This window comes from Sinocyclocheilus grahami, unplaced genomic scaffold (genome assembly GCF_001515645.1).
Source record: "Sinocyclocheilus grahami isolate Dianchi unplaced genomic scaffold, SAMN03320097.WGS_v1.1 scaffold294.1, whole genome shotgun sequence".
NCBI classification, from domain to species: Eukaryota; Metazoa; Chordata; class Actinopteri; order Cypriniformes; family Cyprinidae; genus Sinocyclocheilus; species Sinocyclocheilus grahami.
This window is the reverse complement of record NW_015505473.1, coordinates 1,219,273-1,231,605: the sequence shown is the minus strand read 5'-3', so window position 1 is coordinate 1,231,605 and position 12,333 is coordinate 1,219,273. Positions and strand designations below refer to the sequence as shown.

The 12,333-nt window shown below is 35.6% G+C and overlaps 1 protein-coding gene across 1 annotated transcript; it reads left to right on the top strand.

Annotated features, from left to right (window-relative positions):
- The first annotated feature begins 702 nt into the window (after positions 1-702).
- LOC107600937 (prolactin receptor-like) lies at positions 703-11,970 on the top strand. The gene is made up of 8 exons (XM_016292935.1): positions 703-808; positions 2,574-2,706; positions 4,182-4,351; positions 6,093-6,256; positions 7,303-7,444; positions 8,380-8,476; positions 10,002-10,071; positions 10,713-11,970. The coding sequence occupies exons 1-8, from the start codon at positions 745-747 to the stop codon at positions 11,697-11,699; spliced, it is 1,827 nt and encodes a 608-aa protein (XP_016148421.1). The 5' UTR covers positions 703-744; the 3' UTR covers positions 11,700-11,970.
- Positions 11,971-12,333: the final 363 nt, after the last annotated feature.

Genomic DNA, 12,333 nt, shown 5'->3' with positions numbered 1-12,333 from the left:
CATATTGTCCTTTGATAAGACGTACCAAAGGAGCAAATGATTGAGAAAGTGTTGAAAGGTGCCGATGCAGTGATGGATAGGTATTGTTTACTGTATGTCCAGTGAGTGACAAAGGACATATTTGATTATTAGAAACAGCCTCCTGTCATGAGTACAAGTATAAAACGTTATGTTTTCAGTTTGATGTACAGATAAAAACATTTGAGCAAAAACATTTTGTTCCAGGAAGCATATTTCAACACAAACAAAAATGATAAAATCTGACCTAAAAAAAAAAAAAATCCAACGAATGCTAATTTTATTTTATTTTATTTGAGCTAAAACTGCAATTATTTTTGGATCATATTTGTAAAATTCATAAAATATCAGAAGTGGCTTATTTGACTGCTCTGGTTTAAGGAGCTGTTATTTTCAAGTGACTACAAAAGTAGTTTTTTGTGAGTTCTGTGTTTGTTTCACTGTAGTGGCTATTCATACTATATACAGTATCTTATGTTTATACTGAACACAGACGGTTCATGAATATGGAAATCAATTACAGTTACTGTATACTACAGTTGTTTTTTAATTTGCTTGACATTTTTATTTGTAAAGGATATGTTTTGTATTTCACAATAATTTCACCATCTAATAAAGAATTATTGGGTTCTTTTTGTCATTGGAAACCATACAGCTGTAATATCTCACTTTTCCACTCTTGTCTCTCACTAACAGATCTAAGGAGTTCAGAAACCATCAGGGACGATGAGGAACTCTGGCGTCGTGCTGATTTTGACCTTTATTGCCAAATTAATATCACAAGCAGCAGGTGATCAGTGTTAGGAGTTCTGTTATATTGCTTATGAACCTAGCAGTATAACCTGACAAACTTCATATGCACACATACTGTTCACCACTGTTCAAAAGTTAGGGGTTAGTAACATTAAAAAAAAGTGAACACCTTTATTCAGCATTTAATTGACGAAAATAACAGTAAAGACATTTAGAATGTTACAAAAAGTTTCTATTTCATATAAATGATTTTTCTATTCATCAAAGAATGTATCACAGTTTTTACAAAAATATCAAGCAGCAATAAGAAATAATGGTTACACTTTACTTGAAGGGGTGTGCATAAGACTGACATGACACCTTCATAATCATGACATGACACATGTCATGAATATGAAGGAGGTTTTATGCATGTTTATGACAACTGTCATTAAGTGTCATTCGCTCAGTTATGTCATTTTTAATGCAAATATGACCTTATTTGACCTAACCGTACCCCTACCCTTACCCCTAACCATAGCCCATAACAAAGACATCTCAAACAATGTCATCTTTGCATTAAAAATTACATAACTGAGCGAATGACACTTAATGACAGTTGTCATAAACATGCATAAAACCTCCTTCATATTCATGACATGTGTCATGCCATGATTATGAAGGTGTCATGTCAGTCTTATGCACACCCCTTCAAGTAAAGTGTTACCGAAATAATTCTTGAGCAGCAATTCAGCATATTAGAATGATTTCTGAAGGCTCGTGTTACACTGAAGACTGGAGTAATGATGCTGACCATTCAGCTTTTACATCACAGGAATAAATTACATTTTAACATATGTGACCCTGGACCACAAAACTAGTCATAAGGGTCCATTTTTCGAAATTGAGATTTATACATCATCTGAAAGATGAATAAATAAGCTTTATATTGATGCATTGTTGATTGTTAGTATAAGACAATATTTGGCTGAGATACAACTATTTGAAAATCTGGAATCTGAGGGTGCAAAACAATCCAAATATTGAGAAAATCGCCTTTAAAGTTGTCCAAATGAAGTTCTTAGCAACTAATCAAAAATTAAGTTTTGATATATTTATGGTAGGAAATTTACAAAATATCTTCATGGAACATGATCTTTACTTAATATCCTAATGATTTTTGGCATAAAAGAAAAATCAATCATTTTGACCCATACAATATATTTTTGGCTATTGCTACAAATATACCCCAGCGACTTAAGACTGGTTTTGTGCTCCAATGTCACATATATTAAAATAGATAAAAGTTATTTAAAATTTTAATAATATTTCACAATAGTACTGTTTTTATTGTATTTTTAATCAAATAAATGCAGCCTTGGTTAGCAGAAGAGACATTTAAAAAATCTTACAGACCCTCAAACTTTTAAATGGTTGTGTACATAAATGACTTTGTTTAGTTCAGTGTTTTGCAGTTTTGTATATTCAAACTATATTAAAAGAGCAGGATCTCACTTAGGTTACCTCACTATCAACCTCCCTATTTAAAACTAAGTACAATTTTGGATCAGATTCTCACGTTGTGATGCATTGATATATACTATGGTGCTGAATGATTGCCATATTATTTACAGAGTATTTACATGGTACTTAAAAGACAACACGAAGCAAACACATTTGCATAAATCCTACATTTTCTCAATAAAATGAATGTGAAACTTTACATATGAATAGTCTTGTGTATGTTTCAGACAGAAAAAGACCTATTTTACAATGCTTTGGAGTTCAATAATGTCCTCTAAATGGGCACAATATGTCCATAGGTGTCAGTGCGCCAGACAAACCCAGACTCACAAGCTGTCGCTCTCCAGAGAAGGAAACCTTCACATGCTGGTGGGAGCCTGGAGATGATGGCGGTCTGCCCACAACCTACGCCCTCTACTACCGTCTAGAAAAGTCAGTCTCTCTTCTGCTTGTTCCCTTTCTAGAGCTTTTCTTTATTGTCTTGAGAGTAGTCTTTAATGTTCGTCCTTACTCTTTTCTTTGGCTCCTAATGAGGTTTCAAAGGTCTTGCTATGTCTTGGCCTTTCCTCCAGTAATAAGCGGTTTAAACGGTTTTCTCTGCCATGTGTTTATTTCCCTCTGTTTCTGAGCACATATGTGAAATAATCAGAAACCCATACATGACTTACCTCCAGCCAATACACACACATGCCCGCACACCCTGTCCAATAACTCTTCAGATTTTCATCAGAGCGGCTCCTCGTTAGTGCCATGAAGTGTTTTGCCAACATTACGGATTGAGATTCAGCAAGTACTGTACACAAACATCATATCTAATACTGTGTAATACTGCACCGAGGGGAGTTCATAGAATTCATTTTAATACAGTTGGATGTGCTGAGTTTGGATATTTCAAGGCTGCAATAAATAAATAGTGATATGTTGTTTTTTTTTAAGAGCAAATTTTCTTTCCTGCATTGACAAACACTGGCTGAAGCATCATTTTCATCATCATAATGAAACATTATATATTATAAACAATATTTTGGGGCCATTTTTTTCTAAGAAATTACTATATTTTAATTGCATTTAAAAAAGCAACAAAAATGTTTATTTTGTCAATTTTCAGGAGTACACTATCATATATACTACTGTTCAGAAGACACAATACAGTAAAAACGGTAATAATGTTAAATATTATTACAAATTAAAATAACTGTTTTCTATTTCAGTATATTTTAAAATGCAATAATTCCTGTGAAGCAAAGCTGAATTTGCAGCAGCTAACATGCACGTGATTTAATGCGGCAAACAAAATTGTGCCGCTAAATATTTTCATAGAAACGTGACACATTTTCAGGATTCTTGGATTCATTAAAAAATTGTTTTAATTGAAATAGATTTTTTTTTTTTTGGTAAAATTATGTCACTTTTGATCAATTAATTTCATCCTTGCTGAATAGAAGTATTCATTTCTTTAAAGAAGTTGTGAGTGGTACTGTAGATTATCATCAAAGCTACTAGACATGGACTAAATGCCACAAAACTCAGTTTATTTTTGGCCCAAACGTAATAAATGTACTGCGTGAGATTATTTTATGTTTTTATGATATCAGCATGAGTATTGTTGTTGGCATGTTTATGACCAAATTATTGTTTTTCTGTTTTAAGAGTGCAAGTTTTAGACTTTGGTTATAAATTGTCACAGTGATTGGACACAAACTAGCTGTAGAAATGTATGTATTTTTATTTGTAATTGTCTAATTTGTATAAGTGCACATCTTTCTGTTGATATCAGAATCAGAAGAGCTTTATTACCAAGTATTATGCTTACACACACAAGGAATTCGACTTGACGACAGGAGCTACCAGTGCAGAAGAAAGCACAGACATTAGTATATCTCATAAATTATATCTCTCGCATGCAGCTCAGAAACGGTCTACGAGTGCCCAGATTACAGAACGGCGGGCGAGAACTCGTGTTTCTTCAACAAAAACGACACATCGCTTTGGATCAACTACAACATCACTGTGGTGGCCACCAATGCCCTGGGGAAGAACATTTCAGACCCTGTGGAGGTGGATGTGGCCTATATAGGTATGCAAATGAGTTTCCAACAATTAATTTGTACATATGATTTGTACTCTATCATCACCTCTCTTTATTTATTATCTCAAATTATTAATCTTTTTTCACCCCTCTCACCTTATGTTCCTGCAAAATGTGTCATTTGTTTGTAATCTTGTGAATTAGCACATAATAGGCAGACTACCGTTACCACTGATGTATGGGATCACTGTTGCAAAAGAACATATTTTGGTCCTTTGGGTCTTAAAATATCGTCGGTCACATGTTCTCTCTATGCCATAAGGAACATTTTTTACCAATTTAAAAATTAAGTTTCTCGTTGTTTACTTTTAGTAGCAATTTTAGTTTTATCCCGCACAGCTTGCAAGGTCACGTTCCTTTGATCTGACGTTTTGTTCATTCAGTGCAATTCCATATTATCATTAACTCATATGTACAACTATAACTGAGGCTAATCTTTAACTGATGTTTTTATTTATGCTGAAGGGGCGAAACATTCATTCGCAATACGAAGAACACTTTACTGTTCTTTTTTTCTTCCTTCTTCAGCAAGTTTGCATGCAAAAGGTCACTTAGCTTGACCTTATTAGGTGTCAACTAGTTTTTCACCCTCAAACTGGAAAAAAATAGTTTTGTGCATTAGTGCTGAATTTACAGAGTGTTAAATCAATAGTTCACCAAAGAAGAAAATTATGTCATTTACTTACCCTCATGTTCCAAACCTGCATGACTGTTTTCATCTCACGGCAACTCTTTTTATATAATCAAAGCATTAAGTTACTATAGGGGCTGTCAAGACCAAAACAGGTTTGCAATATAAGCAAATGAGATTTGATTGCTAGAGTGGAGAGCAGTGACTTATATTTCAGTCTTTTCCTCATACAAATCTATATGGCTTTAAAAGGCTTGCTTTAAATTGCAAGAGTCATATGGAGCACTTTTTTGGTGCTTTTTGTCAATGTTGGAATTTGACAGGCCCTGGTTACTTTATATTTTCATTATACTCTATGGAAAAGCATAAACATTCAGCAAAACATTACATGTTCCATGGAAGAAAGAACAATATACAGGTTTGAAAACATGAGGGTGAAAATGACAGAATTTCACTTTTTACTTTAAATATGTGGACTTATCATTTTTAGTCTTTTTGTTAATTAATACTTTTTTTATTCAGCAAGGGCACATTAAATTGATCAAAAATGACAGTAAAGACCTATACGTTGTTACAAAAGATTTCTGTTTCAAATAAATGCAGTTCTTCTGCACTTTATGTTTAGCAAAAAAATCATGTATGTGTATCACGACTGCACAACTGTTTACATGATGATAATAAGTCTTTCGTAAGCAGCAAATCAGAATATTAGATTGATTTCTGAAGGATCATGTGACACTGAAGACTGGAGTAATGACGCTGTAATTTCAGCTTTGCATCACAGGAATAAATTAAATATTAAAATGTATTAGAAACCAGTTATTTTTTTATTGTAATTAGAAACCAGTTGTAATAACATTTTATAATATTACTGTTTTAGTGTATTTTTTATCAAATAAATGCAGTCTAAACATCTCCAAAAAATTTGTACTGCCCCCAAACTTTTGAACGGTAGTGTATGTTTCATTTCCACATTTCAGGATTTTTTTACACGCTCAAATTGAAATGTACTCAAGAATAGTTGTGGTAATCACAGCAGTAGGTTTAACTGTTGTATATTTTATAATGGACTTCCTGTCCTCTCCTTTTCACCCACAGTTCAACCAAACACTCCAGAGAACGTGACAGCAGTCGTGGTCGATGACCAGGGTCCGTTTGTGAGAGTGTCCTGGGAGAAACCTCGAACCGCAGACACTCGCTCAGGGTGGATCACGCTACTGTACCAGCTACGAGTTAAACAAGAAAAAGATAAAGAATGGGAGGTGGGTTTAAAAACGAATCTTTGTGTCTTTAGAAAATGTTTGATTATCAGTTACATTTGTAGCAATTTAACTAGATTTAAGTCTAGATAATATTGAGATGGACTTTTGTTACCCTGTTTTCACTCGACTGTTTAGACATCCACAATACAGTTGGACATCTTCACAATATACTTCACATGCTTGGTATTATGGATTAGTGTTGCCAACCAACTTGTTAAATGTGAGCCAACAAGTTAGAAAATAGTTCAAAGTAGCTGTTGTTTGTTTGTGACTTTATCCAAGATCTTAAATGAATGGAACGCTAAGGGCAAGTGGACATGCAGCCAGTGGGCCGCCATGAAGTCAGCTGGTACACTGAGCAGTTTAATCATTGACTGTCCCAGTCTGGGGTTATGTCTTCATTGGTCTGCAGAAACCTGAGGGAGGCTAGATGTGCAGAACAACAGTGACTAGATCAAACCAGATTTTTCACCCCAAAGGCTTGCGCTTCAGTAACACAGAGGCATGACCAATAATGATTGCCTAGTGACAGAGTAACCTGAGAGCAATAGTATTGGCTCATGAACTGAGACAAGATATGTAACTGATGATTATTGCTGATGATGTACTTGTCTTCAGTTTAAATGCTAACTAGATAAATATTTCAGTAAAATCTACTTTGTTCCGAATTCACACAAATTTAAGTACAAATGTAAGTATATATTTTGCAATGCAACAAATATAATATTTGATATTTGTATTTTTAAATATTTTATGATTTATTTTAAATAATTTAATTTGATTAACAAAACATTGGTTTAGTTCACTGTAGTGGTACAGTAGCTTATGGGTAAGTGTATGATACTGGCATCTATTTTGATCTGAATTCAAACAACTTTATAAGCAAGTAGACATATTAACAAATGTGCACTATGCAACATAATCTATCTATCTATCTATCTATCTGTCTGTCTATATGTCTGTCTGTCTGTCTATTTTCATATTGATCAATGAGACTTATAAAAAGTGTTTCAGTGGTAGCTTATGCTCTCTTTATCTCTATGTAGGAATATGATGCTGGCATGCAGAAGTACTACAATGTGTTCAGTCTTCACCCTGATAAAGAGTTCATGGTGCAGGTGCGATGTAAACCTGATCATGGGTTCTGGAGTGAATGGACCCAACCCACCTACGTCAAAATGCCCGACTGTAAGTCTTTATTTTTCTTTAGTAGTTAAAGCAAACTTGGTTATTATAAATATTTTCAGGGGAATTTCCAAATGTAAATTTTAAATAATATTTGTAATAATATTTTTAAAAGGCTGTAGATAAAAAAAATATATATAATATTTGTTTTTATATTTATATAAATGTATTTATATTCATATTTAATATAGTAAAACCATTTATTATATTACGTTAACATAATTTAATTATTATTAAATTATATTACCAGCTTAACAGTTCATTATTATTTTCTGGTTTAATTTACATTTGTAATCCCAAATTTTCAATTGTCAGACTTGAAATGGTCATATCTGAAAATATGTGCTCAGTTTAGACGCATGTAAGACAAGCAAAACATTTCTAGTCTAATAGGTTGAGGCATGCATGAAGCCTATTAAATAATCATCTAGCACTGCCAGAGAGCCGTTTCAGGACCACAATCTGTGCCTCCATGGTCTTCCGCTGAGCCTGAGAACAAATCTGCTCTACTCATATGTATCTAGCAATTCTAGAGGGAATACTAACAGGCCTTCAGTTTCTCCAGGGAGTTATGAACTCATCTTCACCAAGCTAGCACAACCTCTGCAGCGCACGGTTTTTGAGCCGCAGCTCTGGCTGGGCCTCAGTTGCCCGGGAGCTTCTGTGGAAAGTCAGGCCTGGTGGGAGTCAAAAATTAAATAGAGCAAAATGAGTCAGAGATCAGCCTGTTTCCAGCTCACAGCGTTTAAAAAAAAAAAACACGTTGTCCCAACTTGTTTATTTTCAGTTTGTCATTTTTAAATGCAGTGACCCAATTTTACCTACTGTTTATCCTGTTTTTTTTTATTATTATGATTTGTCGTAAGTGGAAAAACAAATTGCAGTAGAGATGTACTCTATTCATCACCATTTCCTGATTTTGTGTTTGCGATATGTAGATATACCCAGAGAGCGTTCGCTGTGGATCATTATCACGATATTCTCTATCTTCATCATTCTCATCCTCACCTGGACTCTAAATGTGAAACGAAACAGGTGCGTCTTTGAGCCTGACATTTTTCTGTCTGAACTAAAATGATTGATTTTTTAAATTTTTTATTTTAAATGTAATGTTTTGGTTTTCATATATATTTTAACATGGTTTTATTGGTGAGTTTTGCATTTGCATTTTATTCTATATCATCTTACCATCTTGTACCATCATTGGCAAATGTAAAAGTCATGCCTGTTAGTGTGATTGAAATCAGATTTGCTCTGACCATTTATATATATATAATTTCCTCTTTGTTTTTGCTGACGAATACTCGTTATGTAGGATTAAACTGCCATTAGAGGATTGATCCAGATCTTGCAGTACTTCACTTTACTCTCAAATGTAGTTTTTAGGCCAGTTTCTCTCAGCACAGATTTAAATAGACAAAGATAGACTAATTACATTGTCAAATAATGTGAGGCATTTTCAACAGTACAAGGACGAACAGGATCCAAAATTAATCTTTTAATCCTGTCGGGACACGTGGAAGCTTTTGTTCCGTATTCTAGATAAGTCCCTTTTCAGTATCCATAGTGCTTATATTATGATCAAGCAGGCTGACATGTTGAAAGACATTAATCTTAACTGTGCATTGACATAGAATTTAAGACAAATTACTAATTAACTCCCAAACACCTCAAGAAAATATCATAAAAAATTATCTAAATTCAAATTAAGCACATTTTGTATACTTACAGGGATAGTTCATCCAAAAATGAAAATTTGATGTTTATCTGCTTACCCCCAGGGCATCCAAGATGTAGGTGACTTTGTTTCTTCAGTAGAACACATATGATGATTTTTAAGTCCAACCGTTGCAGTCTATCAGTCGTATAATGCATGGCAATGGTAACAAAATCTATGAGAGTAAAAAAAACATGCACAGACAAATCCAAATTAAACCTTGTGGCTCGTGACGACACATTGATGTCCTAAGACACGAAACGATTGGTTTGTGCCAGAAACCGAACAGTATTTATATAACTTTTTACCTCTAATACACAACTATGTCCAACTGTCTTTAGGCGCGTGCAGGCATCCGGTGCGTGAGGTGTGTACGCGCTCTGGCGTAGTTTACGCAATCGCGCATCGGATGCTGTGCGCGCGCTCAAGGAAGTTGGACATTGCGGTGAATCAGAGGTAAAATATGATATAAATACTGTTCGGTTTCTGGCACAAACCGATCATTTCGTGTCTTAGGACATCAATGTGTCGTCACGAGCCGCAGGGTTTAATTTGGATTTGTCTGTGCATGTTTTTTTTTGTCTCATAGATTTTGTTACCATTGCCATGCATTATACGACTGATAGACTGCAACGGTTGGAGTTAAAAATCATAATTTGTGTTCTACTGAAGAAACAAAGTCACCTACATCTTGGATGCCCTGGGGGTAAGCAGATAAACATCAAATTTTCATTTTTGGATGAACTATTCCTTTAAAGTATTTCAAGGGTTTATTTAACCTTTGAAAAAACAGTTCAGTATCAACTTTTTCAATCTTATTCTGATTTTTATATTTGTATTCAGTGTGAAGCTTTGTTTGCTGCCTCCTGTTCCTGGACCAAAAATCAAAGGATTCGACAAACAATTGCTCAAGGTAATAGATAAATCACTCATGCACCTCGAAAAAGGCCTGTGTCCAACTAAACTTTGAAATTTTTCAGGTTAGCTTTAAGGTAGACTCCATAATTTCAACATATTTGGTGGTTTTTATCATCATGGTAAATGGAATCTTAGCTTTTGTGTGTTTGTTTTACATTCAAACCGCTGATGGCATGTATTTTGGACTGCTATTAAGTATTGCAACCATTTATTTATACAGTATTTATTCAATACAGATTGCATCAAAGCAGCTTCACAGTAATAAACAGGACACCCCTGCCTTAAGGGATAATTCACCTAAAAATTAAAATTCAGTCATCATTTACTTGCCCTCAAGTTGTGCCAAACCTGTATGAGTTTCTTTCTTCTGTTGAACACAAAAGAAGATATTTTGAAGAATGTTGGTAACCAAACAGTTGCTGGCAGCCATTGCTTTCCATAGTATTGAAAGAATAGTATTCTTCAAACATTCCAACATTCATCAAAATATCTTCATTGGTGTTCAACAGAAGAAAGAAACTCATACAGGTTTCGAACAACTTGAGGGTCAGTAAATGATGACAGTTATATATTTTCCCTCATGCCTCATGCATTTTTGAGGAAGTTATCTCACTTGCTTTACTTGCTTTTTTACAGAGTGGAAAGTCAGAGGAAGTTTTCAGTTCTCTGGTGATCCAAGGTTTCCCTCCAACCATCGGTTACGACGACTTACTGGTGGAGTACCTTGAGGTGTATGACAATGAGGAGCAAGAATTGGTTCTGGACAGTAAAGATCTATCAGAGGTCTGCATGAAGTCCAAAAGCCTGTCAGACTGCGACTCGGGCAGGGGAAGCTGCGACAGTCGCACTCTGCTTTTGGAGAAGTGCATGGAGGGACGGGAAGGGAGTGGAAGCGATCAACATCAGTACAGCCAGCATGGAGAAACGAGCTGCACTTCTACTGAGAGCAGTGAATGCCAGGGTCTCGAACCTGGTTCTCCAGAGTCCTCTGATGGACGTGTGAAGACCTGGCCTGTTGTGTTTTCGTCTCCGCAACCTCACCACCATTACCAAGTTGAAGCTGTGAAACCGGTCTACCACAGTGTCCCAGAGATCCTCAACCGTTCATCGCCACACGCAATGCCAACCAACTACCACCAGCTACACCATCAGGACATCCCACAACAGGAGGGTCGCTTCAGTAAACCAGCCTGCCGACATTCCCAAAGCTACAACCAGTTTAACCTGGATGGCCTCGACACTCCTGCTCCTGGCGTATCTCCGTCACGTTCTCTGGAATACGTGGAGGTGCAAAGGGTGAACCCGGAGAATATGCTACTGCTTAGGCCGCTTTCGGACCCAAACCGTGAACCTGAGGGGTCCGATTATGCTGGGGAGGACTACAGCAAGGTCAAAGAAGTAACATCAAACAATATTCTGCTTCTGCAGAGGGATACGTACCATCAGTGCGTGGACGATTACAGCCAGGACTTGGACAGCCAGGCTGGTCAATGCACAACCCAGCAACCACCTCACCCCTGCAAACCTGTCATCTACCAATCGAACAGTGGGATGCCACAGGAAGGCATGAGGGTGATGGGAAATGGTTATGTGGACTCAACAGTCTTAATGCCATCCTACTAGCTCATAGTGGTCAATTGCAATGCAGCAAAAACAATAAGCTGAACATAAAACCTTGAGCAAAAAAATTTGCTTTTCTCCCTCTCAGATCTTGCTACAGTGATTTAATGAAGAGGATTTATATTTATAAAACTAGTTAGCTTTAATGATATTGTATTAGCAAGAGTGTTATGTTTCAGAGCTGAGGTCTGAACTTTTATGTAAGCACTGTAAAGGGTCTTGAAAATAAATGTTCTTCATTTGCTTTGAAGGTTCCATGAAGAACCCTTTAACATCCATGATGGAACCTTTCCATTGCACAAAAGGTACAAGGTTCTTTAGATTATTAAAATGTTCTTCACACTAAGAAAAAAAAGTTTTTTTAACAACTATGGACTGAAATGTTCTTTGGGGAACCTAAAAATGGTTCTTCCATGGCGTTAGCCCTTTGGAAGAGCGTGAGAAGTCATCGATTTTGTTTCTTTGACAGATTGTGTACTTTGATGAGGTGACACTTATAAACACCAAAAACTGTTTTCTTTACACTTAAATCAAGTCTTTAACATTAACATGAGATCCCATTTACTGCAAAATTCACTTAAATTCTATATGTTCTGTATTCTGTATGTATGTTAGTCAATAGCCCCATAGCCATTTA

Excerpts from the sequence above, each read along its gene's own strand:
- LOC107600937 (XM_016292935.1), top strand. The coding sequence starts at position 745 with ATGAGGAACTCTGGCGTCGTGCTGATTTTGACCTTTATTGCCAAATTA. Across the intron at positions 809-2,573 it reads ATTAATATCACAAGCAGCAG|GTGTCAGTGCGCCAGACAAA; the intron begins GTGATCAGTGTT and ends ATATGTCCATAG. Across the intron at positions 6,257-7,302 it reads AAAAAGATAAAGAATGGGAG|GAATATGATGCTGGCATGCA; the intron begins GTGGGTTTAAAA and ends ATCTCTATGTAG.